General features: G+C 37.3%; 3 protein-coding genes and 1 pseudogene across 4 annotated transcripts; 1 reads left to right on the top strand and 3 right to left on the bottom strand.

Moving 5' to 3' along the window:
* Positions 1-5,611: 5,611 nt before the first annotated feature.
* Positions 5,612-8,120, top strand: LOC125215141 (uncharacterized). Its single transcript, XM_048116465.2, has 3 exons — positions 5,612-6,188; positions 7,010-7,404; positions 7,488-8,120. Exons 1-3 carry the CDS (start codon positions 6,095-6,097, stop codon positions 7,914-7,916), a joined length of 918 nt encoding a protein of 305 aa, XP_047972422.1. The 5' UTR covers positions 5,612-6,094; the 3' UTR covers positions 7,917-8,120.
* Positions 8,121-9,279: 1,159 nt separating this feature from the next.
* LOC125209703 (oleuropein beta-glucosidase-like) lies at positions 9,280-16,399 on the bottom strand (annotated as a pseudogene).
* A 2,260-nt stretch (positions 16,400-18,659) lies between these two features.
* Positions 18,660-21,608, bottom strand: LOC125215557 (raucaffricine-O-beta-D-glucosidase-like). The gene is made up of 12 exons (XM_048117002.2): positions 21,395-21,608; positions 21,230-21,299; positions 21,061-21,119; positions 20,911-20,986; positions 20,753-20,830; positions 20,588-20,675; positions 20,079-20,504; positions 19,805-20,022; positions 19,645-19,676; positions 19,456-19,561; positions 19,266-19,377; positions 18,660-19,179 (listed from the first exon to the last, which is right to left on the bottom strand). The coding sequence occupies exons 1-12, from the start codon at positions 21,575-21,577 to the stop codon at positions 18,888-18,890; spliced, it is 1,740 nt and encodes a 579-aa protein (XP_047972959.1). The 5' UTR covers positions 21,578-21,608; the 3' UTR covers positions 18,660-18,887.
* A 1,606-nt stretch (positions 21,609-23,214) lies between these two features.
* LOC125215556 (beta-glucosidase 12-like) lies at positions 23,215-26,377 on the bottom strand. 2 transcript variants are annotated; one of them, XM_048117000.2, is made up of 12 exons: positions 26,127-26,377; positions 25,951-26,020; positions 25,781-25,839; positions 25,638-25,713; positions 25,490-25,567; positions 25,324-25,411; positions 24,809-25,243; positions 24,520-24,737; positions 24,281-24,312; positions 24,094-24,199; positions 23,880-23,991; positions 23,215-23,783 (listed from the first exon to the last, which is right to left on the bottom strand). In XM_048117000.2, exons 1-12 carry the CDS (start codon positions 26,322-26,324, stop codon positions 23,468-23,470), a joined length of 1,788 nt encoding a protein of 595 aa, XP_047972957.1. In that variant the 5' UTR covers positions 26,325-26,377; the 3' UTR covers positions 23,215-23,467. The 2 variants fall into 2 exon arrangements, with proteins under 2 accessions (XP_047972957.1, XP_047972958.1); XM_048117001.2 differs by having other exon boundaries at positions 25,692-25,713.
* Between the last annotated feature and the right edge of the window lie 1,456 nt (positions 26,378-27,833).

Genomic DNA, 27,833 nt, shown 5'->3' with positions numbered 1-27,833 from the left:
ACTAAAAATAAGTTTGAGTTTGGTAATATGATTGGAGAAGATTTCTATACCAAAACTCATTTTTTATTATGGTTGGAAATGGTATTAATTATGTACTATGGTTATTATTACCAAAAGATGACAATAATTAGAATCACTTTGTAATTAGAATCAGTATCTATTTTAAATCTATCATTTTTTTCACAACAAATATGTTCTCAAATTCAACTATTGAAGATATCCAATATAATTTTGTTACTACTTTTTTATATATCTAAAATTTAAAGTATCATTCCAAAACCGAAATTAATTCATAAAGTACAACATAAGTATTTCTCTATAATAATTCTAAGCCATTGTTACCAAATTTAAAGTATCATTCCAAAACCGAAATTAATTCATAAAGTACAACATAAGTATTTCTCTATAATAATTCTAAGCCATTGCGTAACAAATAAGTACTCCCTCCGTCCGCGATTAGGAGTCCCGATCACTTTGTGCACATATTTTATAAAAATGATAAAAAATTAGTTAAAGTGGAGAAACGGTAAAGTAAAAAAGAGAATAATGTTGACAAGACTGCGGATGGAGGGAGTATCACGTCTTATTGAGTGACTCAATATCTGACTAATTCAACTGCGTATTTATTATTGTTCTTTCATTTTCCACTGCCAATTATTAAAACATTCATAAAGGATAAATTGCCATTTGTATTTGGAATTTGCACTATGATTGAGATTGATTCGACTTGGTGTCTTGTTTTCTTCTGCCCTCTCTTTGTCGACATGCATCATAATTTCAGATCACATTATATTATTATTGTATAAATGCTGAGAATATGCAATTATTATTATTTTAATCTTATTTTTATGATTTATTCCCATTCTTATCTACTGCTAATTCGGCAATAGATAGTTTAGAGCATCCGCAACGCGGGCTCGATTTTGGCTCGGTCTCGTCTCGACGAGACGAGCCAGCATCGAGTCAGCGTTGCGAGGCTCGTCTCGTCTCGACGAGACGAGACATCTCGTCGCGCGACGCGACACGGCGAGGCCAACCTCGAGCTGGCGAGACGACGCGCGCGCCCACGTAGCGCGCGCTGGAGCGTTGCATGACGCCCACTCGCCGCCCCGCGAGTGGGCGTCATATTTATGACGTAATAATTTTTTTTTTTATAAATTCGAAAAAATCGAATTTAATTATATAAAAAAATTTCAAACGGTCAAATGACCGTTGGGGACCAAACGGTCGAATTTTTCAATTTTTTTTTATTTTTTTTATTTTTTATTCTTCTATAAATATACTCCACACTCCACACTCCATTTTACACACAAACACAACTTTCATTCCTCATTCCTCTTCCATTTTACACACAAACACTACTCTCAAATTGTTGAAAAAATGTCCGGCGATGGAAACTCCAGCGGCGGCGGCTCCGGCAGGTGGCGCTCCGTCAGGTTCGACTTGAACTCGTTCGACGATTGGGCGAGCATGTACAACTGTTTGGCTACTCCCGGTTCGTCGCCGGGCACCCAAGGCTCGACCACCCCGCCGGCGTACCAAACACCACATTTTGATGTGGATGCATACTATCGTCCCTCCCCCCCCCCAGAGGTACGGGCAATCGCCGGGATTATCCCAAATTCCGGAGAATTTTTTGGCGCCTGATCGCAATTTGCCCGACTGGCCAATCGGTGGAGGCTCCGGCTCCGGCTCCGGCAGGATCAACCTCAGTCTCAGCGTCAATGCCGAGGAGGAAGAGGAGGAAGAGGAGGCAGCGGCTGCAGAGGTTGGTGGAGACGGCACTCGGCATGCATACAGCCAAGCCGAGACGTTGGCTTTGTACGACGCTTGGATCAGCGTCTCGTATGATCCTGTCGTCGGGAATCAACAAACCCACAAGTGCTTTTGGGAAAAAGTCACCGACCTTTACAACGCCCGAAGGCCGACGACTACCGTTCGCCGCAACGTGAAGATGCTCCACAGTCATTGGGACCGAACGGACAAAGATGTCAAAAATTTTTGCGCGATATACAGGGGAGAAGAGGCGAATTATCAGAGCAGAGCCAGTGGAGCCGACATTCTGAGAGCGGCGTTGCGGGTCTTCAAAGACGACGTCGGCAAAGATTTCAAGCTTGTCGATGTTTGGTCGCAAGTCCACCACCTTGACAGGTGGGTTGGCGGTGTCGAGTCGGCCTCGGGCTCGAAACGCACGAAGCGCACGGTGCGTGGCCACTACTCGTCTAGTGATGGCGGCGAAGGCAACACCTCACGTGAGGGCACGCCAACCGATGATGTAGGGGGGTCTTCTTCCGGTGCACGACGTCGGCCGCAAGGGACCAAGGCGGCGAAGGCAGCTAGAGCCAGGGGGAGAGCGAGAGCGAGAGGGATGGGACGCGGCGGACCAAGCCAGGCGGGCGAGGGCTCGGGCTCCGGCAGGGGCACGAGCTCGCACACCCTAATGTCCATGTACCTAGTCGCCACGATGGCGGACCTCTCAAAAATGAATCCTGGCCAAGTTGAAGCCCATATGGCCGGAATTGAGTATATGAGACGTCAACTTGGTATAGTTGTACCGCCGACTTCGGGGGATGATGATTCGCCGGCGGAGTAGTTTTTTTATTTTTTAGGATTTTAAATTATGTACTTTTTTTATTTTTTAGGATTTTAAATTATGTATTTTTTTCTATTTTTTAGGCTTTTTTTAAGTTGTAATATTTATTTTATTTTAATGAAGTGTGTTTTTATTAATTGAATTTGTTGGAATTAAAAATAAAAAATAAAATTGAATGAATAGTTAAGAGATGGTTAAGAGATGGTTAAGAGATGGAGGGTTGCAGGTGCTGTCTCTTAGTTAAGAGATGAGCTGAAAAGTACAGTGGGGCCCATGAATAATTAAGAGATGAGACGGTTAAGAGACGGATAAGAGATAGCGTTGCGGATGGCCTTAGGCTCATGTGTCGCATTTTTGGGTGTTACCAGAGGAAGAATACTAGCCACTAAAATCACAAATACTATAATTAACGGGAAACCAATAAATAAATGCAGAGATAGTAATAATGATTTTATTTTTTTCAAAATGTAAGTATAAGAATGATTTTCAGATTTTTGGATGTGGTGTACACGGAGAGGTTATGTTAATACTTAGGACATTAGTATCTATGTTTCTTAACCATCTCATCTCTACACTATTCATATGCCCCAACATACTTTTCACCCCATCTCTTAACTAAGACACAACACCTACATCCTTCCATCTCTTAACTATCACATCCCTTAACTATTCATTCAATTTCATTTTTTATTTTTATTTCCAACAAATTCTATTAATAAAAACACACTTTATTAAATAAAATAAAATTATAATTTAAAATTCTAAAAAAACAAAAAACAAAAATCTTGAAAAAGTAAAAAAATACATAATTTAAAATGCTCTAAATTAAATTATAAAAACTACTCCGCCGTCGAATCATCCCCCGAAGGTGGTGGCGGTTTCCTCAATCTAGCGGGAGGCGAAAAACCAATTTGTCTTGCCATATACGCAATTCCGGCAAGATGGACTACACTTCATATTGGGGAAGCGTCATGCGGGAAGTGTTAGCCATCGTGGTGAGCAGGTACATGAGCATTAGGGTGTTCGAGCCCGAGTCCGCCTAGCTTGATTCGCCTCGGCCCCTCCCACTACCCCCTCCCCTTCCCTCTAGCCGCCTTGGTCCCTTGCGGCCGACATCGTGAACCGGAGGAGCCCCCTGCATCGGTGGCCCTGCCCTCAACCTCTTCTGAGGCTAGCCTTCCCCGCCCTCACTAAACGAGTATTGGCCACCCGCCGTGTGCTTCGTGTGTTTTGAGTTCGACCCCGTGCAAGACGGGACATCGCCAGCCCACCTTTCAAGGTCTTTGACCGTCGACCAAACATCGACATGTTTGAAATCTTTACCCTTGTCGTCTTTAAAGACTCGCAAAGCCGCTCTCAGAATGTCAGCTCCACTGGCTCCGTTTTGGTAATTCGCTACTTCAGTCCCGTAGATCGCGCAAAATTTTTTGATATCTCTGTCGCATCGGTCAAAAAGACTGCAGAGCATCTTCAAGTTGCGGCGGCGAGCCCCCTTCGGCTTTGTCTCGTTGTAAGCTTCGGTGACCTTTTCCCAAAAACACAAGCGGGTTTGTTGATTCTCGACGATGGGATCGTACGAGATGCTGACCCAAGCATTGTACAGAGCCAACGTCTCCTTGCGGTTGTATGGATAACGGCCTAGATCCTCCTCCTCCTCTTCCCCTCTTCCTCCTCGGCATCGACGTCGCGACTGGCTGAGCCTTCACTGCCTCGTCCTCCTCCTATCCGAAGGTTTTTCGGAGTGTGTTCATCCGAAAAATTCTCCCTAATTTGGGATAATCCCTGCTTTTTCCCATACCTGGGGGGAGGGACGATAGTATGCATCCACATCAAAATGTGGTGTTTGGTACGCCGCCGCCGTTGACGAGCCTTGGGTGCCCAGCGACGAACCGAAACCGGTAGCACCCAAAAACGTTGTGCATGCCCCCCAGTCGCCAAACGCATTCAAGTCGAAGCCGCCGAAGTTTTCATCACCGGACATTTTTACAAAAATTGGAGAGGAAAGAAGATGATTCGAGAAGAATAGATGTGTGTTTGTGTGTAGAATGGAGAATGAAAGAAGAGTATTTGTAGAATAAAAAAATAATTTTTTTACTGTTACAACGGTAATATTACCATTTTTTTTCAAATTTTTTTTTTCTAAAAATCGAATTTTTTAAAAAAAATATTTATTGCGTTAGCATGACGACGCCCACTCGCGGGCCGGCGAGTGGGCATCATGCCTCGCGCCAGAGATCGCCAGGTGGCGAGCTGGCTCGCCAGCTACTTCTTCCGCACGAGACGTGCAACGAGATCGGGACGAGATGGAGTCTTGCATCGCCATCTCGATGTGGTACGAGATCGAGCCCGCATCGAGACGCGATGCGGATGCTCTTAAGAGCGTTTTTAAAAGTTAAATTGTTTTCCTTTTAAAATGATATGCATTGTCTGACATCTGAAAATTGTTTTAATATAATTTGAAGCGATTAAGGAATACCTTTGTTGACATACATTTATAACGATCTAAAATGGCTACAGAATAACCTTATTCCCAAACCTTACATTAAAATTATTATTACTATAACTACGCTCTATTATTATGAACCAACTATCAAAGAATGTCCTCTCTCTAACTTAATTAAAAATAAAAAAAAATAAAAACATCTACTACTACTTCCTCCGTCCGCGAATAGCAGTTCCGCTTTTTCATTTTAGTTCGTCCGTGAATAGGAGTCTCGGTTCACTTTTACCATAAATAGTAATAGGATCTCACCTTCCACTAACTCATTTAACTCATATTTTATTTAAAACTAATATATATAAGCGGAACTTCTATTTTACTTAATTTTTTTCCACCACTTTTTTTAACATTTTTTAAGACCCGTAACACTCATAAATGAGACTCCTAAGGGTGGACGGAGGGAGTATTGATTAGTGTAGAGAATCTTAGCTTAAACTCCATTAAACAAAGTAGTAGTAGTAGATGTGTAGCTTTCTTTGAATGTAACCATCTACGCTACACGTTTGCTTTTGTTCATCCCCACCAGAAAATGAAATTGCGTCTCTTAGCTCAGCTATCATGGATTCCTCCTCCGAATAAATACCCAATTCGCATATATCTCTGAGGGAGTCTCCTACCCCTTGCAGTTGCCCCCTCCCATCCCCAAATAGCCAATATTTTACGCATACTTTTTTCCATCTTTTTCCTCCACCTTCTTCTTCTTCTTCTTCTTCTTCTTCTTATTGCTAACTTCCCACTACTCACGCACAACACACAACACACACTCTACTCTGCCTGACGAAAAAAAGAAAGAAATTGATGGGTGTGATGAGCAACCGTTGTTCCCACACTTCCCACATCACGGCCATCATCATCACCAGCTTTTTCCGCCATAAATTCTAAAGATTTCACCTTTTTCTCTCTTTACCAACACCCATCTTCAATGCCCAATTCTTGAATTCTGTTGCTTCATTTTGTCAAAACTAAAAAAAAAAAAAACTTTCTTTTTTGTTGATGTGTTAATGGGCGGTGGCAGCGCTATGGATCTGTCTAAGAAGATGAAAGCTCGTGGTCTTGATTCTGTGTTTGCTTCTGCTCCTTTAGATTCGTTTCTTGGTATGCGAATTTAGCCATCTTCACAACTCTTGTTGCGTTGACTTGTTTTATTTGTTGCTGCTGTTTTTTTTTTTTTTAATTTGTGACTGATTCTAGGAATTGGTTTTTGGGTATGATTTTTTTTAATCTATAAGTGTGTGACTGTGTGTACTAGTTAGCAGAGTTCTTGTTGTTCATCTTGTAGAAGGGGATAGACATGCTTGTTAGGAGATTAAAGGATTATGTTGGTTTAGAATTCATGTTTCTATGCTGGTTTTGTTTAAGATTTGACATCTTTTGGATCATGAGTTGGAAATTGGTTTCTAGGTATGATTTTTTATCTATTAAGTGTGTGACTGTGTGTATTAGTTTGCAGAATTCTTGGTGTTCAATTTGTAGAAGGAGATAGAGATACTTGTTTGGAGATTAAAGGATTGTGTTGGTTTAGAATTCGTGTTTCTATGCTGGTTTTGCTTAAGATTTTGGACATCTTTTGGATCATGAGTTGAAATTGGTTTCTAGTTATGATTTTTATCTATTAAGTGTGTGACTGTGTGTTTTAGTTAGCAAAATTCTTGTTGATCATCTTGTAGAAGAAGCTAGACATGCTTGTTTGGAGATGAAAGGATTATGTTGATTTAGTATTCATGTTTCTATGCTGGTTTTGCTTAAGATTTGGACATCATTCATGTGTGGTTTGGAAATGGTTCAGAATCACTATAATTTGGGATCAAATCACCATTTTTAACCTGTTTGATTTAGTAATTTAATCATTCGTAGTGTTGACTTCAGGAAAATATACTACTTTCGTTGAGTGTGAGTGAAATTTCCTTATGTCTCAGGGCCAGGAGCGATGGTGAGTTTTGGAGCTGTTGGTAGGGATAATGGATCAGGAAACTCGTTCTATCAGTCGTTCGAGATGCAGGAGAATGGGGACGAATACTTGGATGACTATTTTAGTCAGCCGGAGAAGAAGAGGAGGCTCTCAGCTGATCAAGTCCAGTTTCTTGAGAGAAGTTTCGATGTTGAGAATAAACTCGAGCCAGAGAGGAAGCTTCAGCTGGCGAACGAGCTTGGCCTGCAGCCTCGTCAGATTGCAGTGTGGTTCCAGAACCGGAGGGCTCGTTGCAAGACGAAGAGTCTTGAGACAGAATATGAGACATTGCATTCGAGCTATAAGAGCTTGAAGATGGACTACGATAACCTCCTCAAGGCGAATGAGAAGCTGAAAGCTGAGGTAATGCAAAAGTCATTCTTGAAGACATTCCAAAACTCGATATGCTTGCTTCGTATATCTGATATTTGCTATAATCTGAGCAGGTTCTTCACCTCAAACACGGCGGGACTGCTCAAGATGTGGAGATATCGGATACTAAGGAACTATCAGAAGCAATGCCAACATCTACCGATGATGAAGAACATAAAGTTTCTGTTTCGGCTTCTAAGAGTGACGAGCAAAGCTCAACAAAAAGTGATGTCACCAATGAAGACAGTCCCCGGTTGAGAGGCGAGGCTCATCATCATCATCACCACCATATGTTTGTTGAATCAGGTGAGTCTTCTCATGACTTTGATCCCGGTCAGTCTGTTTTCTCGCTTCACGGAGAAGATAGCTTGAATCACGAGGAATTGCTACAACATGCCTATGTCTTTCCTAAGACCGAAGATGTCTATTATCACAACCATACAACTTCGTGTGGCTATGGATTTTCTGTCGAAGATCATGCCTTCAATTTCTGGTCGTATTAAGTTCATGTCTGTATATTTCTACGAACTTTTTGACACCCTTTTCGTATTATTGCTAGGTAATAAGTGAGTGTTGTAACAAATCCCAGTTCCCCCCAATCATAGTTGGGCCATGTCTAAATGGTTTTCTGTGAAGATAGAGGCTTGTTTTAAGCTTTTATTCTTCTATGTATCATATTTTAGTGAAAAATATGTGAATTATGTGTTGATTGCTTGTTTGAGACCAAAATTGATACTACTAGGATATGTGGTCTTTAGTCTTGTCTTCATCCATGCCGTGTTATGGTGGACTCAAACACAAGATCTTTAGCCGCGGGTATTAACTACTCTACCACTATGCCGACATACTCACATGATCATGTGATGTCTGTCTTCTTGTAGTCACACTTAGGAGAAAACCCTTTGAAGATTAACAACTGGTTTTAGATTAAATCTAACCTTTCAAATATGTCTCAACCTAATTAATAGACCTTACCATTTTCAGTGGTGTATATTTGTTTCAATTATAGATACAAGCCATTCAAATATATCCGAATGTGGTAAATCCCATATGTACAGAGTGAAGCCATATCGATCCAGACTACATACATATAAGGCATTAATATAGCCCAACATGAATTATTTAATGTGTGAAAATGTAGATTCATTTAATTTGATATTGTGTTCTTTCGTATTCTGGATCTGCCACTGGTTGCCCATTCTCGTTATGAAGTAATTTAATACCGTGTGCGCTTTAGATTCTGGATCCGCTACCGACTCATTCTTGTTATGCAGCAGAGTTTTTTTTCTTATTTCTAATTTCTCATTTCACTTTTAATTATTGATTATAATTATAGTATGATATATCCTACATTATTTTTATCGAATTCCATTCTTTTAAGTGAAGGCTTGACCATATATGTTAAATAATGTTTGATATTGACAAGTGGTTGCATGTCTCCATCGTTTTTACTTTTTGTGAAATTCGTATTTAAATGCTACTCATACTAATTCTATATTTAAATAATAGGGTTACTAAAAATAATCATATGCGTGTGTTTGCACGTCGTCGTCTTCATTATTTCACATACTATTGCATTTTGCTTACATAAATTTTATGCTTTAAGTAATACGAATACTACATACATTAACTGTCCGTTACTAAAATTGATACAAGGATATAAAAGTAGTAGGCAAGATGAATTAAATTTTGAGTTTAGGATATAAAGAAAGTATGCCAATTAACACATACACACATTTATTTAATTGCAATAATATCATAAAAACATACAAAGAGTTGCTAGAGGGGGTTGAAGACCTAACCTCTAACACCCCATTGCCTTATTCAAAGATACACAAACAACGTAAACATTATATTATACTTAACTCGACCGCAGTCTTATATATGCTACTCCCGCACACATTGCACGATCAGTGTCCAAACATTAGTCTCGATTGATATTCTCCATGAGTTTGAGTCCTTTGTCCGTATCCATATTCTCCTCGTTATCTTCATGCATTTTCTTATGAGACAACAGCTGTAAGACCCACGATGGGCAGAACCACGCGGGTGGCTGGCCTTTGCTCTTGAGAAACTTGGCGAACCATGCAGCTGAGTTCTTGGGATACCTTGTGAGGTCATTCATGTAGTCTACGTAAACCAAACCAAACCTAAGTGTGAATCCCTCGCCCCATTCAAGGTTGTCGCACCATGACCACGCGAAATATCCCTTTAGTTTCCATGAAATGTCTTTGTGCTTGTTGTCCACGTGTGTCACGCATATTAATTAAAATAGACTACTATATTAATTTAATTAGATCTTACTTCATTGCTTTGAGCATTTTAGCAAGATGATCTTGGTGGTATTTAGTCATATGATGGTCATCATCGCACACCATTTTAGCTGTCTTCGTGTGATCACTCTTAGTGGGAAGTCCTTAGGCAATTTATAAGTAGTTTTTATTATACTTAACATATACTATGATTTATAACCTAATAAAATAGTATTACCTCATTTGGTCTCACTTAAGTTGTGTAACGGAATACATACCTGAATACTTAACCCTTTGATCTGCATAGTATCCCTCCCCATTCGGAGGGTGAGGATCATCGGAAGCATACTGCGTCGTGTAGAAATTCAAACCAACGAAATCGTAGGAGCCTTTGATCTTTTTCACTTCTTGAGGTGTGCATGATGCAAGATTGTCCGGTGGAACGTAGTTTTCCATGCTTTTGGGGTAATGCCCATACATTATAGGCTCCAAAAACCTATACAATTATAATTAGAGGACGATAGTTTAGGGTTTACGGTTTAAGGTACGTACCATCCCAACATGAGTCAACTCCCCTCAAAGCGGCTTCACCATCTGCGATCGAATGCTCATCGAAGGGCATAAACCAATGGGAGTTTAGCACTATGCCTATCTTCCCTCCTTGTGCCTCTTGAAATTTGCTTCGATAGAGATCGACTGCTTCTGCGTGTGCAAGGAGAAGATTTTTTGCGGCTGTGTACGCCTCGGAGGGGTGGGCGACGATGAACTTGGAGTCGAGGGGTGGGACGCCGACGATCTTCGTGGAAAGTTTGTCGCCCGGTATGGGAACTTTTGTGGGGGTTTGTATACTAAAAGATGCTTCGAGCGTACATGCCTTTGTACAGTCAGCTTGTGCATGTATACGAGAAACGCCACGTCCACTTGTTTACCTAATTATGAGAATAAATAATATAATATAATGGTTTATTATTGAAATATGATAAACAAGTCTAAGGCTTTTTACTAAGAAGGTTAAGTAGGGAAATTCGATGAATCTCCTCATGAGTTTTCCAGTAGGGGACTTGGCCAGATCTAGTAAGAAGAAAAACGTATTCACAACCTAGATAGGCTTCGGCTACCTATTGGTACGGTTGCGGTGTTTGTGATAATTCTCTCTTACCTAAGAAGAGATTAGTAACACCGGTGTGGTAAAGCACTGAAAGGATCTAATCCGAAATGTATTCTTTATTGCTATCTACTGAAAGAATATATTTCAGAAAGTTTAGTATTTTCTAGTCTATGATATTAATATCAATATTGTTTATTCAATCAAACGCCACTTTGACTTATCAATATGTGAGAGTTTGTACGTAACTCAAGTTCATGATATCTTGGGTTGTAGTAATTGAATAACATGAAGGTATCGGAATATTATTTCATAGAATTCGCGTGCCCAGTGTGGTATGATTAAATCCCCAAAAGGGTGATCCCCAATGAGGTGTTTGAAAGAAGAATTTATTATTCAAAAATCTGCGCAGTTGGAATTTATTCCACGAATAATAAATAAAGTTTCAAACTAGAAAAACTCTTTGGAGAATTAATTTAATTCTAGTCACGTAGCAGACAAAAGAATTAAATTGACGGATCAAGATAATCTTAAACGCGGGAAATATTATAAAATAAAATGGACCCAAGTTATTTGTACTTTGGTGATTTAAGTGGGAGTGCAATATTATTCTTTAGTGGAACAAAATAATATTCCATTGATAATATATTAAATCATGGGTCATTTGATTTAATTAGTAATTTATCTAATGGGTGAGCCCAACACTTAAGTCATTCCATGGATCCCCATCCTAGCCCAACAAGTCCATTATAAATAGTGATGAGATGTGGAAATCCTAGCATACCATTATTACAACACTCCTCCCCTAAACCCTAGTAGCCGTCGCCGGCTCTCTCTCTCTCCCCTTGCCTCGGTTTTTGTGACTTGGCACGTGGGAGAATTAGAGTTTTGTTTTGTTCTTGTTCTATCCTAATTCATAGGATTAGATCAAGACAATATTGAGTTTGTGATTGGGTTTCCCTAGATCTCTTCATGACTATTATTGATTATTCAAGATCCGCCGACACGGATGGATGATCAAGGACTAGGGAATAGGTTGGAAGATTCACGGTCGATAAACCAAGGATCTCCGGGTGGTGCAGCTAGCAACTTCGATCCTATGATGGATCAAGAAGAGGTAACAATCGAATCTACATCAAATTGCATGATTATGTGTTTTTGATGTATTATATCTATAGATCTATGTTTATTGCATGAAATTGGAGTTGAATGCATAATCACCTAAATAGATCCGTTAAGGACCTGTTTGTTTTCCGTGTCTTCCGCTGCGGTAGTCCCAACAACTGGTATCAGAGCCAATTTTTAGGCTCTGATTATGTATTTGATTAATTGAATTTTTCGAAAATTGTTGTGGAAGAACTTGGAATTTTCGAAAGTAATGCAATATGTGTTGGATCTATATTTTTCTTGATTTATTTTTGGATCTATGATATGATGTTCTAGATCGATGAAAGAATATTATGAATCTTGAATTTTATTCAAGTTTTTCACAAAAATATTCTAGATCTATGATGAACATCATTAGATCTATATATTCTAAGTAATATGTACTAGATTATATGTTTATTGATTACATATATGTATGTGTTTAAGTGAATATATGTTTTTGAATCAAGAAATAAAGTGGTCCATGATTGAATACTTGGATCGATGAAAGAATATTATGAATCTTGGATTTTATTCAAGTTTTTCACAAGAATATTCTAGATCTAAACAAGTATTCATTAGATCTATAGTTTTATGTTCTTAATATGCTAAGATCTATTTAAATTGCTAAATGCTTGAAATTTAAATTGTGCATATGTGTTATGAACATAAAAGATTGTTACAAATTAAGAAACGATTAATTAAGATTTAAGATCGCGGTCAAGCGTAGCGACCGCGATGAATCAAGTTAATTAATTGAAAACGAATAAATAAACGCAAGGGATTAAACCCTAGATGTGTTCTAGAACCGGGCTGCCTTCGTCAGGGATCCAAGATCCAGATCTGGTGAGAAAAAGGCGGCGGCGGCTGGTCGGAGATGTCAGCGGGCAGCAGCTCCGGCAGCGACTGCATCGTCTTCGGACAGCAGCGCTGGGCAGCGGCTGCAGAGTCGCGTGACAGCAGCGAGCGAGATGCTGGACGGCAGCAACTCTGCAGTCAGAGCAGCTCCTTCACGTTGGCGTTGAAGAGACGGCAGCCGTGGATCCTTGCTGATCCAGTCACAGCAGCAGCGTCTTCAGGAAGTCAGCAGGAAAGACGTCGTCTCCGGGCAGTTGTCTGATCGGACAAGGCAACGGACAGCAGCGACGCCCAGCAGCTGCGTCGCCTTTGGGCGACGGCGGAGGAGATGTCCTCGTTGGACAGCAGCTTCTTCTCCGGGCAGCAGAGACGCTCGTGGGCAGTAACGCTGCAGTAGCAGCGGCGTCTGCAGACGCCGGAATTCCTCGTTGCTGGACAGCGGCGGCTGGTCCAGTGGGAGCACGGCAGCGGCGACGCTGCAGTGGCAGCAGCGCCGGCAGACGCGGGAGGCGGCAGAGGCTAGACGCGGCAGCAGCGGCTGCTGTGTGGCCCGTGACGGCCCAAACCCAAATTAGGGTTTTGGGTTACATCGTCGCGTCGTCTCATTTTTCGTTTTCGTGTTTTGTTTCTTAAGGCACAAGTTATTTATAATTGTGGTTTAAAATCCTTAACCTAGAAGAATTAAATATCTTGTGGGAATTAGAATGATTTTGCAATTAAATCAAGATTCTAATTTAAAAGAGAATAATTGCCTTCTTTAAATATTGCCAATTGAATAATTAGTCAAATAATTGATTTAATTTGTTAATTAGTTGATTTTGGTGGATTGTGTCTATCTAGATAATATCATGGTAATTAACATAATGAAATTCAATATTTGTTTGATCTAATTTTTGGCTTTTCCATAATTGGATGTAATTTTAAAGAATATTCTCACTATATGCTTTCATGTTTTATTTTAAGGTTTAATTGAAATAGTCTTTATTTTAATTGGTGTGTTATGGAATATTCCTAGATATATACCTAAGGAAAAGACATGAGTTTTTGAATTGTTTTAAACCTTCAAAATTTTCGAAAATTACATATAATAATAAATAAAGTTTCAAACTAGAAAAACTCTTTGGAGAATTAATTTAATTCTAGTCACGTAGCAGACAAAAGAATTAAATTGACGGATCAAGATAATCTTAAACGCGTGAAATATTATAAAATAAAATGGACCCAAGCTATTTGTAATTTGGTGATTTAAGTGGGAGTGCAATATTATTCTTTAGTGGAACAAAATAATATTCCATTGATAATATATTAAATCATGGGTCATTTGATTTAATTAGTAATTTATCGAATGGGTGAGCCCAACACTTAAGTCATTCCATGGATCCCCATCCTAGCCCAACAAGTCCATTATAAATAGTGATGAGATGTGGAAACCCTAGCATACCATTATTCACAACACTCCTCCCCTAAACCCTAGTAGCCGTCGCCGGCTCTCTCTCTCTCCTTGCCTCGGTTTTCATGCCTTGGCACGTGGGGGAATTAGGGTTTTGTTTTGTTCTTGTTCTATCCTAATTCATAGGATTAGATCAAGACAATATTGAGTTTGTGATTGGGTTTCCCTATATCTCTTCAAGACTATTATTGATTATTCAAGATCCGCCCACACGGATGGATGATCAAGGACTAGGGAATAGGTTGGAAGATTCACGGTCGATAAACCAAGGATCTCCGGGTGGTGCAGCTAGCAACTTCGATCCTATGATGGATCAAGAAGAGGTAACAATCGAATCTACATCAAATTGCATGATTATGTGTTTTTGATGTATTATATCTATAGATCTATGTTTATTGCATGAAATTGGAGTTGAATGCATAATCACCTAAATAGATCCGTTAAGGACCTGTTTGTTTTCCGTGTCTTCCGCTGCGGTAGTCCCAACAACTTTGTGGGCGGGCGGACACACGCCTCGAACATATCCATTCACGGCACAAGTCCATGGCTCATTCAAGGTTGTCCAGTGTTTCACGCGATCCCCGAATTCCCAGAAGCATACCTCTGCGAACTCGCGGAAATCGTCCCTGCATAGCTCAGTTGGTAAGACGCTTTCGACTACTTAGAAGATAATTAAGATTGAGATTGAATTTATTTACTTGACTCTGTTCGATAAGAATCCACCATATTCGTCCAAACACAAAGGAAGGTCCCAATGAAATAGTGTCACATATGGTTTTATATCTACACATGTATATGCATATAGATTATAGGATTGTGATTGGTGAGAGAGAAATTTGAAATCATCAAAATAATATACAGTACTAAGCCATGCTTGGTATGATGGAATGGAATGGGGAATGAAATGACATTCCTACCTCCATTCCATTCCTTTGCTTGGTAAATTTTTTCCTTAGGAATCATCATTCCATTAGGAATGGCCATTCCATTCCACATGAAAATACCCATTCCATCCATTTAGCTAAGAAATGGTCATTCCATTCCATTTCATTTTCCTTTCTTCTTATTTTAAAATTTAACAAAATTATATAAATATTATTTAATATTATATTTAAATTTAATATCATCTCAATTTTAGCATAAATTAAAATTTTAAAATTTTTCATTGAAAAAAACACACTCACACACACACACACAAAAACACACAGCAACTCACACAAAAACACACACACACACAGCAACACACAAAAACACACACACAGCCAAAACACACACACACACACACACACATACGCACACACACACACCAAAAAACACACGCACACACAGCACACCAAAAAACACACGCACACACAACAACACACACAACAAAAACACACGCACACACAAACACATACACACACACAGCAACACAAACTCACACACACTGAAATGTAGCAACACACACACAGAGCAACACAAACTCACACACACTGACATGCAGCAACACACACACACACACACATCAACACATACCTATGGCAACACATGCACATATATATACACACACACAAGCACGTGTGCACATATATATATACACACATCAACAATACATACACCACATATGCACACACTCATTTACGTGTATAGTTCAACTTAATATGATCCAAAATATTTGACAAAAATATTTTTAAATAATTTTTTTTTTATTTTATAGAATCAACATATTAATTATTCATATTTCATTTCATTCCATTCTTATATTATTCATAGTTACCAAGCTTAGGAATGAAATCAATCAAGGAATAACAATTCCATTCCATTTGTAAACCTTACATTCACCAAGCACAAGAATGGAATGGAATTGTCATTCCATTCCCACCTTCATTCTATTCTCATCTTCAATTCCATTCCCTCCTCATTCCATTCCATCATACCAAGCATGGCCTAAATACTAACCATGTTGTAACAACGTGTTGATAACATCATTATAGTAAGCAATTCCTTCTTTGTTGATTCCACCACTACATCTTCCGGCTATTAAGAGTTTCATTATAATTGATTAATCAATTACTCCAAAAAACACATTATTAAACTAAATACTATAGTGTAATTCAAACCTGGCAAAATTCTTGGCCATGAAATGGAAAATCTATAAGAATTAAACCCCATTTTCTTCATCATCGCAATATCTTCCTGCAATATGTATAGAAAGAGTTTAGAAAGTAGAAACGACATAGATTTTAATTATACATGCAGAAAAATAATAATAACCTTATATATGTTGTACATGTCACATGCAACATTTCCATTAGATCCATCAGTAATTTTCCCTGCACCCACACACACAAACCACAATCATATTAATATATCACTTCTTATTTAATTATTTTTATGCTCTCTTATTTGATTAATTAATTAGTTTTAAGAGTAAGCAAGAGACAAGGAAACCTCACAGAGTAGTCATCCCATATGCTAATGCCTTTGCCTCCCTTAGCAGAAGCCCCTTCAACCTGCCCAAAAACAACAAAATGCAATTATTTGTATATTAATTTGCTTTCATTAATTGAATAATCTTAATAAATGAAATCAACACATATCAAAAAAACCTGAAAGGCAGATGTTCCAGTTCCAAATAGGAAGTCTTGAGGAAACCAGTTACGGTTGATGCCACTGTTATCGTTAGAATCCGGCACCGGTCCGTCAATATCCCACCACCTTGAACTGGCCGATGACAAATTTCGATCTTCAACGACGCCGTTGTTGTTGTCATCCATATGCACCATCGCCATTGCTCCAAATATTTTTTTAGTGAGTGAAATATTTGAAACCAACTTCACCTATTTATAGTGTGACAATCACTCTTTATCCATATATGTTCATAATAAGCATTAATGAAATTAAAAGCTAATAAAATTGGAATTTGCAATTGTATTCAAATATGAATATATGCGTGGCGTGGTTCGTGAGTGCGTCACATAGCCTACTCTGATAATCGAGTGATGGTGTATAATTAATTGTACATGATAATTTATCATTTTGTTGATATATATATAACTATTAAAAGTTTCAAATGTTACGTGTAAAATTGTATGTCATGCTCAAATCGAATCAGAATCACCAATAATTTTTGGTATATTACGTGTCTGTTATAATTCAATATTGTCTTAGGAAAAAGAAACACAAACAAGGACAGATTTATTTATATAGTATTTGAAAATAGAGAGAACCAAAAGAATGAAAGATCGGTTGTGAAGTCATTAATTTGCATTAATAAGACTAAACACGTACTGTTAAGATGTACTCCACTAATTAATTTAAGAAAGGAAACAAAACAACATAACGTCTATATCTATAAAATAAATTGGGCCCATTATATGCATGGGAAAATATTAAGGATCCATTTTTTATCAGGCCCATTACTATAAAATAAATGTAGGCCCAATATATTTATATGAGAGAAAATAATTATTCTCCCATTTAAACCAAATGTAAATTTGGCATGGCAACACTATAAAATCTGAGCAGGTTCTTCGCCTTCAATTTCTGTTCGTATTAAGTTCTTGTCTGTATATTTCTACGATCTTTTTTACCCTTTTCCGCATCTATTCTGGACACACTAAAAAATGCCAGTTCCCCCAATCATAGTAGGGCCATGTCTAAATGGTATATAGGCTTGTTTCAAGCGTTTGTTCATCTATATATCATATTTTAGACTCCTTTCAATGAAACATATTTACATTATGTGTTGATTGCTTGTTTCAGACCAAAATTGATACCCCATACGTTCAAGATCTAAATCTCATTTTATCATTTTGGTGTATCTGCGATTTAAAGTCTTAATTATTTTTTTTTTCATATTAATCATGTGGATCCCACCATTCAACTAAATCATTACACTCACATTCTGCTATAATAAAACTAATATGTAGTATATAATATTGAGGTCCACATTCCACTAATTCATTTCCCTATTTTCTTTTCTACTAATTACACATTTTTCATTTCTCATTTCACTTTCAATTAGTGATTATAGATTATGACATAATTATTTTACTAAATTCCATAATTTTGAAACAATATACTATCAGAGTATATAGCTAGAGAGCTTTGATTAAGAATTTTGCGTTTTATATATAAATTTCGAGTCCTCACTCCTCCATTTGCAAGAGCAATATTGGCTTAAGTGATGTTACGTTAATGATAAATTGATAGTAATATATATTGGCTTTCAATTGAAGGCTTGATCATATATGTCAAATTATGTTTGGTATTGGAAAGTGGTTGCATGTCTCCATCGTTTTTACTTTTTCTGAAATTCTTATTTAAATGCTACTCATGCTAATTCTATAGTTAAATACAAGGATTGCTAAAAATAATATGCGAGTGTTTGCACTTCTTCTTCATTATTTCACATAATACGTGGTGATCATGAATTAAAATTGACTCTGGCATATAAAAGAAAGTAGGCAAATTACACTTATCCATTTATTAATGACAATAATATCATAAAAACATACAAAGAGTTGATAGAGGAGGCTAAAGACCTAACCTCTAACACACCATTGCCTTATTCAAAGATGCACAAATTAACAACGTAACATAACACTTAACTCGATCGTAGTCTTATTGATGCTAATTCCCGTGAAATACCCGCACACATTGCACGATCAATATCCAAACATTAGGCTCGATTGATATTCCCCACAAATTTGAGTCCTTTGTGTGTATCAATATTCTCCTCGTTCTCTTCATGCTGTGTGACCCACCAGGGGCTGAACCACGCGGGTGGCTGGCATTTGCTCTTGAGAAACTTAGCGAACCATGCAGCTGAGTTCTTGGGATACCTTGTGAGGTCATTCATGTAGTCTATATAAACCAATCCAAACCTAAGTGTGAATCCCTTGCCCCATTCAAGGTTGTCGCACCATGACCACGCGAAATATCCCTTCAGTTTCTTTGAAATGTCTTTGTGTCTGTCGTCCATGTGCGTCACATGTGGTAATTAATTGTTGTGAAATCAAACAAAAAGAATTACTATATTAATTTAATTAGATCTTACTTCATTGCTTTGAGCATGTTAGCAAGATTATCTTGGTGGTATTTAGTCCTATCATTGTCATCATCGCATACCATTTTGGCTGTCTTCGTGTGATCACTCTCGGTGGGAAATCCTTTGGGAATTTATAATTAGTTGTTATTATTATACTTAACATAGGAGTATGTTTTATAACCTAATAAAGTAATCTTACCGTTTTCAGTGATATATATTTCTTTGAGTTCTGGATACTTGTCATTCATATACAAGAGCATCTCATAAATCCCCTTTGGAACAGAGTAAAGCCACCCAGCTCCAGACTAAAAAGAAATTGAGGTGAGATACATATAAAATTGACTATGTGAAATACTTATGAGATAGAATAGAAGATAGTAGTAATTACCTTTGTTCCAATGTACTCATCTCCCCTCTTTGCTGCAAAATTAATATAAAGAAAAAATTAATATTAGGTAGATATTATATAAAGTTTTTGAACTCATCCAAAAAATAGTACAGACATTAGGTTTATAAATCTCACATAATGTGTATAACGGAATACTCACCGGAATATTTAACCCTTTGATCTGCATAGTATCCCTCTCCGTTTGGAGGGTGAGGATCATCGGAAGCATACTGCGCCGTGTAGAAATTCAGACCAACGAAATCGTAGGAGCCTTGGATCTTTTTCACTTCTTGAGGTGTGAATGATGGAAGATTGTTCGGTGGAACGTATTCTTCCATGCTTTTGGGGTAATGCCCGTACATTATAGGCTCCAAAAACCTATACAATTATAATCAGATGAAGACAGTTCAGGGTTTAAGGTTTAAGGTACGTACCATCCCAACATAAAGTCAACTCCCCTCAAAGCGGCTTCACCATCTGCGGCTGAATGCTCATCTAAGGGTGTAAACCAATGGGAGTTCAGCACTATGCCTATCTTCCCTCCTTGTGCCTCCTGAAACTTGCTTCTGTAGACATCGACGGCTTCTGCGTGTGCAAGGAGAAGATTTTTTGCGACCGTGTACCCCTCGGATGGGCTGGCGGCGATGAACTTGTCGCCAGTGGCAGGGTCGAGGGGTGGGGCGCTGGCAATCTTGGTGGAAAGTTTGTCTCCCGGGACGGGAACTTTGTGGGCCGGGGGATCATAGCCTTGAACGTATCCGTTCACGGCGCAGGTCCATGGCTCGTTTAAGGTTGTCCAGTGCTTCACGCGATCCCCGAATTCCCAGAAGCATACATCTGCGAATTCGCGGAAATCGTCCCTGCACAGCTCAGTTGGTAAGACGACGTTTATTTTACTAGTGCCAACTTTTAAGTAATCAAGTTAGAGATTAAATTTATTTACTTGACTTTATTGGATAAGAGGCCACCATACTCATTTTCCAAGCACAAAGGAAGATCCCAATGATAGAGTGTCACAAATGGTTTTATGTCTGCACCATATGCATATATATTATAGTATTGTGATTGCATAGAGAGAAATCTGAAATTAACAAAGTAATAAACTAACCATGTTGTAACAAAGTGTTGATAACATCGTTATAGTAAGCAATTCCTTCTTTGTTGATTCCACCACTACATCTTCCGGCTGTTGAGAGTTTCACCATAATTAATTAACCAATTACTCAAAAAAACACGTTCTTTAACAACACACAATATAGTTTAAACCTGGCAATATTCTTGCCCATGAAATTGAAAATCTGTACGAATTAAACCCCATTTTCTTCATCATCGCAATATCTTCCTGCAATATATACAGAGTGAGTTTAGAGTCAACAGCACGAGTTTTAATTGTATATGAAGAAAACAAGTGATTACCTTATATCTGTTGTACATGTCACATGCAACATTTCCATTGGATCCATCGGCTACTTTCCCTGCACCCACACACACAAACAAACCACAATCATATTAATATATCACTTCTTACTTAATTATTTCCATGCTCTTAATTAATTAATTAATTAATTTCAAGATAGAGAGAGACAAGGAAGCCTCATAGAGAAGTCATCCCATATGCTAATGCCTTTGCCTCCTTTAGCAGCAGCCCCTTCAACCTGCCCCAAAACAGCAAAATGCAATTATTTGTATATTAATTAGCCTTCATTAATTAAATAATCTTAATAAATGAAATCAACACATATAAATAAACCTGAAAGGCAGAAGTTCCAGTTCCAAATAGGAAGTCTTGAGGAAACCAGTTATGGTTGATGCCACTGTTGTCGTTAGAATCTGGCACCGGTCCATCGATATCCCACCACATTGAACCGCCACCTGACGAATTCCGATCTTCAGCGGTGCCATTTTTATTGTCATCCAGATGCACCATCGCCATTGCTCCAAATTAATTGCAAAAATATTTTTCTGTGAGTGAAATATTCGAACCAACTTCATCTATTTATAGTGTGAACCTCAATTTTCATCTACTTATCATATTCATAAAAAGAATTAATTAAATTAAAAGCTAAAAAAACTGGAATTTGCAAGTATATTCATATATGAATATATGCGTGGCGTGCTTAGTCACGTAGCCTACTAATTATCGAATGATAGTATATAATTGCTCATAATAATTTATCAATTTGTTGAGATATAGCTATTAAAAGTTTCAAATGTTACGTGTAGAAAAGAATTTATACTCAATCGGAATCACCAATAATTTTTGGTATATTGCGTCTGCTATTTCTCAATATTGTCTTCCGAAAAAGAAACACAAACAAGGACAGATTAATTTATATATTTGAAAATAGAGAGAACCAAAGGGATGAAAGATCGGTTGTAAAGTCATTAATTTGCATAAATAAGGCTAAACATGTATTATTAAGCTGTAACTAATTAATTTGAGAAAATAACCAAACAAACTAAAGTCTACATTTATAAAATAAATTTGGTCACTTAAGTGCCTAGGAAATCAATACTATTAAGAGCATCTCCAATGGGAGGAGAAAATGGAAAGGTAAACTAATATAATTACTATATATATATTTTTTTTCATGAAAAATCATTCTCCAAGTGGAGAGGTATTTGAAAAGGTATTATACCTTTTCCCATTTTGAAGAGGTATCTTTACCTCCCCATCAATGGAGAGGTGAAATCTTATAACTACCATATTTGCCTTCTTTTCATGAAAAATCATTCTCCAAGGAGAAGGTATTTGAGAGGGTATTACACTTTATATTTTTAATGCATTTAGTAGTATTATTTTATAATTTTTAAAAAATCATTTACCTTTCTATAAACTTTTTTCATATGGAACGTGTTACTTTTTGAAAGAGTATATTTCACTTTTTGTAAAGGTAAATAGATGATATACCTCTTTTATTTACCTTTCTTTATTGGAGATGCTCTTAAGAAGATGAATACCTTCTCATTTACCTCTTTCATATACCTTTTCTATATACCCCCTCTCTTTGAAGATGCTCTAAGAAACCATATTATTTTCATTCGAATTGGGCCAATTACCAAAAGTAGGCCCAATAGCGAAAAATAAATACTCGGCCCATTTGGAACCTAAAGTCATTTTGGCGTGGCAACACTCGACTCTATTTTCATTTTAAAAAGCAATAACTTACCCTCGAAAAATAAATAGAAAAGGAAATGGAAAACATAAAAACAATAGAAAAAGGACAAATAACTATCACGTCTTACCTCGATTTGACTATATAAGTAAGTGATGAACTGTGAACTATATAAGAGGTTAATGCTGAGTCTAAAGGACAAAGTTCGAGTACTATGTGACGCGGCCTTTAAATTTAAATTCATTTATCTATTTAAAAAAAAAAGTTAAGTGTTGAACTAAATAGTTGTAAATTAGTACAAATAATTATAAACTAATGTGCAATAATGCCATGCCACGTCCAAATACTATATGCCATTCGTTGTAAATTAGTACAAATATTTATAAAGTAAGAATAATACATAATGTGCAATAGGTGTTCGTTTCTAAAATTGATACAATAATATAGAAGTGGATAGTAGGCAAGATGAATTAAAATTTGACACTAGCATATAAATGAAAGTAGGCGAATTAACACCTACTGAATTATTACTTACAATATTCATAAATAAGCACACAAAGAGTTAATAGAGGGGCTTGAAAACCTACCTCTAACATATTATTGCCTTATTCAAAGACACACAAACAGCGTACATAACATAATGCTTAACTCGACCGTAGTCGTATAGATGCTACATCCAATGAAATACTCGGATCAGTGCCTGAACATTAGTCGTGATTGACATCCTCCACAAGTTTGAGTCTTTTCTCTGTATTCATATTCTCCCCGTTCTCTTCATACACTCTCTTCTCAGACAGTGGTCGTGGGACCACCCACCACGGATGGAACCACACAGGTGGCTGGATTTTGCTCTTGAGAAACTTAGCGAACCATGCGGCTGAATTCTTAGGATACCTTGTGAGGTCATTCATGTAGTCTACGTAGTTCAACCCAAACCTAACTGTGTAGCCATCGCTCCATTCAAAGTTGTCACACCAGGACCACACGAAGTATCCCTTTAGTTTCCTCGAAATGTCTTTGTATCTGTCATCCATGCACATCACGTGTATTAATTAATAGTAGCGAGATAAAACAAGAGATTAATATACTATTAATTTGAGATATTAATTTAGATCTTACTTCATTGCTTTGAGCATGTTAGCAAGATGATCTTGGTGGTATTTAGTCCTATCATGGTCATCATTACACACCATTTTGGCTGTCTTCGTGTGATCACTCTTAGTTGAAAACCCTTTTGGAAGTAACAAGTAGTTGTGTTATTAATAACATTTCATATCTTTTATTTAAAAATATATAGTAGTATATGCATTATAACCTAATAAACGAATGTTACCATTTTCAGTGATGTATATTTCTTTGAGTTGTGGATGCTTGTCATTCAAATACAACAGAATCTCATAAATCCCCTTTGGAACAGAGTGCAGCCACTCTGATCCAGACTAAAACAAAAGATTTAGGTGAGATATATATACACATACATAAATGGTTTATAATACTAATAAATAGGAGTTGGTCCTTACCGGTGTTCCAATGTATTCATCTCCCCTCTTTACTGCAAAATGATAAGAAATTACATAAGTTTGCGACCATGACGATACTGACCAAACATGAGAACATATAGAAAAAAGTCAGGACAAAGAGTCCATTTGCTCTATAAACGGCATATCAGTTGCTTTACATAATACTCACCGGAATACTTAACACGTTGGTAACATAATACTCACCGGAATACTTAACACGTTGGTAACATAATACTCACCGGAATACTTAACACGTTGATCGGCATAGAAGCCCTCTCCATCTGGAAGGTGAGGATCATCGGAAGCATACTGCGTTGTGTAATAATTCAGACCAAGGAAATCATAAGATCCTATGACCTTTTTCAATTCTTGAGGTGTGAATGATGCAAGATTGTCCGGTGGAACCAAGTCCTCCATGCTTCGGGGGTAATGCCCGTACAATATAGGCTCCAGAAACCTATATGATTATATTCAAAACGACGACGACGACGATGATGATTCATATAATTGAATGTTACTAGTATTTACCATCCAAGCATGAAGTCCACTGCCCTCAAAGCGGCTTTTTTATCTGCGCACGATTGCTCATCGAAGGCCGTAAACCAATGGGAAATCAGCACTATGCCTATGTTCCCTCCTTGCGCCTCTTGAAACTTGCTCCTGTAGAGATCGACTGCTTCTGCGTGTGCGAGGAGAAGGTTTCTTCCGACTGTGTACGCCTCGGAGGGGTCAGCGGTGATGAACTTGTCGCCCGTGGCAGAGTTGAGGAGTGGGCGGCCTCTGTAGGGGGCGATCTTCATGGAAAGTTTTTCGTCCGGGACAGGAACTTTGTGGCCCGGTGCAAAGGAGCCCTCGACGTATCCGTGCACCGTGTAGATCCATGGCTCGTTCAAGGTTGTCCAATGCTTCACGCGATCCCCGAATTCCCAGAAGCATACCTCTACATACTCGCGGAAATCATCCCTGTACAGCTCTTTTGGTGAGACATTTTTCGGGGACTACTTATTGGAGTAGTAATCAAGAATAGGATTGGATTTCTTTACTTGATTCTTTTGGATAAGAAGCCACCATACTCTTTCTCCAAGCATAAAGGAAGATCCCAATGAAATAATGTCACAAATGGTGTCATGTCTGCACATTTATATACATATATTATAGACTTATTACTTATTGTCATCGAAGATGAAATTTAAAAATCAATCAACTAACCATGTTGTAACACAGTGTTGATAAGATCATTATAGTAAGCAATTCCTTCTTTGTTGATTCCACCACTACATCTTCCGGCTGTTGAGAGTTACACTGTAATTAATCACTTAAAAATTACGGAGTACATTAATTCTGTAACAACATAAACCAGGTAATATTCTTGGCCATGATATCGAAAATCTATACGAATTAAACCCCATACGCTTCATCATCGCGATATCTTCCTGCAATATATACACAGAGTTTAGAAACGGCACGAGTTTTAGTTGTAGATGAAGAGAAAAAAAAAACCTTATATCTATTGTATGTGTCACATGCAACATTTCCATTAGATCCATCAACTATTCTCCCTGCAGCCACACACACAAAAAAATCACAATCAAATTAATGTATCACTTTCTTAATTATTTGCATGCTTTTAACCAATTAATTAATTATAATTTCAAGAGAGAGAGAGAGACCAGGATGCCTCATTGTGAAATCATCCCATATGCTAATGCCTTTGCCTCCTTCGGCTGCAGCGCCTTCAACCTGCCCCAAAACAACAAATGCAACTCTAGTAATTAGCCTCATTTAGTTATATAATCATAATAATAAAATCAACAGAAATGAAAAAAAAAAAAAAAAAAAAAAAAACCTGAAAGGCAGCAGTTCCAGTTCCAAACAGAAAGTCTTGAGGAAACCAGTGATGGTTTATGCCACTGTTGTCGTTATCAGCCGGCACTGGTCCGTCGATCTCCCACCACCTTGAAGGGCCAACTGGCAAGCTCTGATCTTCAACGACGACGTTGCTGTTGTCGTCCAGATGAACCATCTCAACTCCTTGGATCGCCATTGCTTCAAACTTGTACAAATATTTCTTAGTGAGTGAGTGAGTGAATGAAATTTTCAAAACTAACTTCAATTATTTATAGGGAAAATGGCAAAAAAAACAAAAAAGTTTGGTCAGTTTGGATCTATCCCGCAACTTTCAAAAATGACCAATTATATCGTAACTTTGATAATTTTTCTAAATTGTAGCAAAAAAATTCATTATGCTACGTTTCTGAATTTATCAATGTAATATGTACTCCCTTTGTCCCATTACCATTAGAAATGATCCCATTAGAAATGAAACGTTTTCCTTTTTAGTTTGTCCCATTAAAAATGCAATGTTTTCTAAAACAGAAACATCTCTATCTCTACTTTTTCATCTCTCTTACTTTACTCTCTCTTCATTAACTCACGAACAACACAACATAAAAACCTGTGCCGATTCCCAAATGTTGCATATTTAATGGGACGGAGGGAGTATATATTTATAAATGTAAGACATTGTAATTAACTAAATGTATTAAACGACACTGTTTAATTAGCCTAATGTTTTGTTCACATGATATTTTTCGTTTGCCACAAGCATATATACTTTCCCCAAAATCATAGACTATGAGATAATTGAGAAAAATATCAAAATTTTGATATAATTGGTCATTTGTTTAAATTGCAAAATAGACCAGAATTAGACCAGTTTAATGGTTTTTTTTTTTGTTTGTCAATTTTGCCTTTATATATAGTATGCATGTCACCTTTTATCTAATTTTTTATATTTTCGCAATCCTTTTTTGATTTTTAATTATGATAAGGAAATTCAATGCTATATATGTCGTATATGCTGTGTGGAGGGCAAATTTCTAATTTTAATTTTGAGTGGACTACAAAAATAGTTCTTGGACTATGCGTTTATCTCGCAATTGAACCTTGGACTTTAAAAATATTCCCAGACAATCCTGGACTAAGCGTTTATTTTAAAATTGGTCCCTTTTTCACTGTTTCGTGACGAAAATACCCTTTTAGGGGGTTTTGGGGGGTTTGGGCAATTTGGTCTTTTTACACTTTAAATCTGATACTATTTCAGTGATGTACTAAATCTGATATTATTTCAAAATTATCATTCCTCTTCCCTTTTGCCATCCTTCGCTTAATTTCTTTATTTCAATATTAGATTTAAATTTATAAAATTAAATTTTAAATTTCAATTTTTAAATATCAATAAATTTTTTTTAATTAAAACTATTAATTCATGGACACTATAAATATTGAAACTATTAATTTTTGTTATTTAATATAATATTCAGCTGAATTGAAGAAGTACAGATTAATTATGATGGAAAAATAAGAGCTATTCTATTTAGCCTTCGTTCGGTTGTTATAATTGCTTGTGATTAAAAATTATGAAGTTGACTACAAATTTGATACTACTAAAAATTTGATATATGAGAATTTTTGTTGAAATTTTCTAGCTAATTTTGATTGTTTTCAAATTGATAAATGAAAATTATATTACTGATATTTATTGATATTTAAA

This window comes from Salvia hispanica, chromosome 3 (genome assembly GCF_029641045.1).
Source record: "Salvia hispanica isolate PSC_SH4W2 chromosome 3, Shi_PSC_v1, whole genome shotgun sequence".
Classification (NCBI taxonomy): domain Eukaryota; kingdom Viridiplantae; phylum Streptophyta; class Magnoliopsida; order Lamiales; family Lamiaceae; genus Salvia; species Salvia hispanica.
Note: the sequence above shows the minus strand (reverse complement) of the source record. Positions and strands in the feature narration are given on the sequence as shown.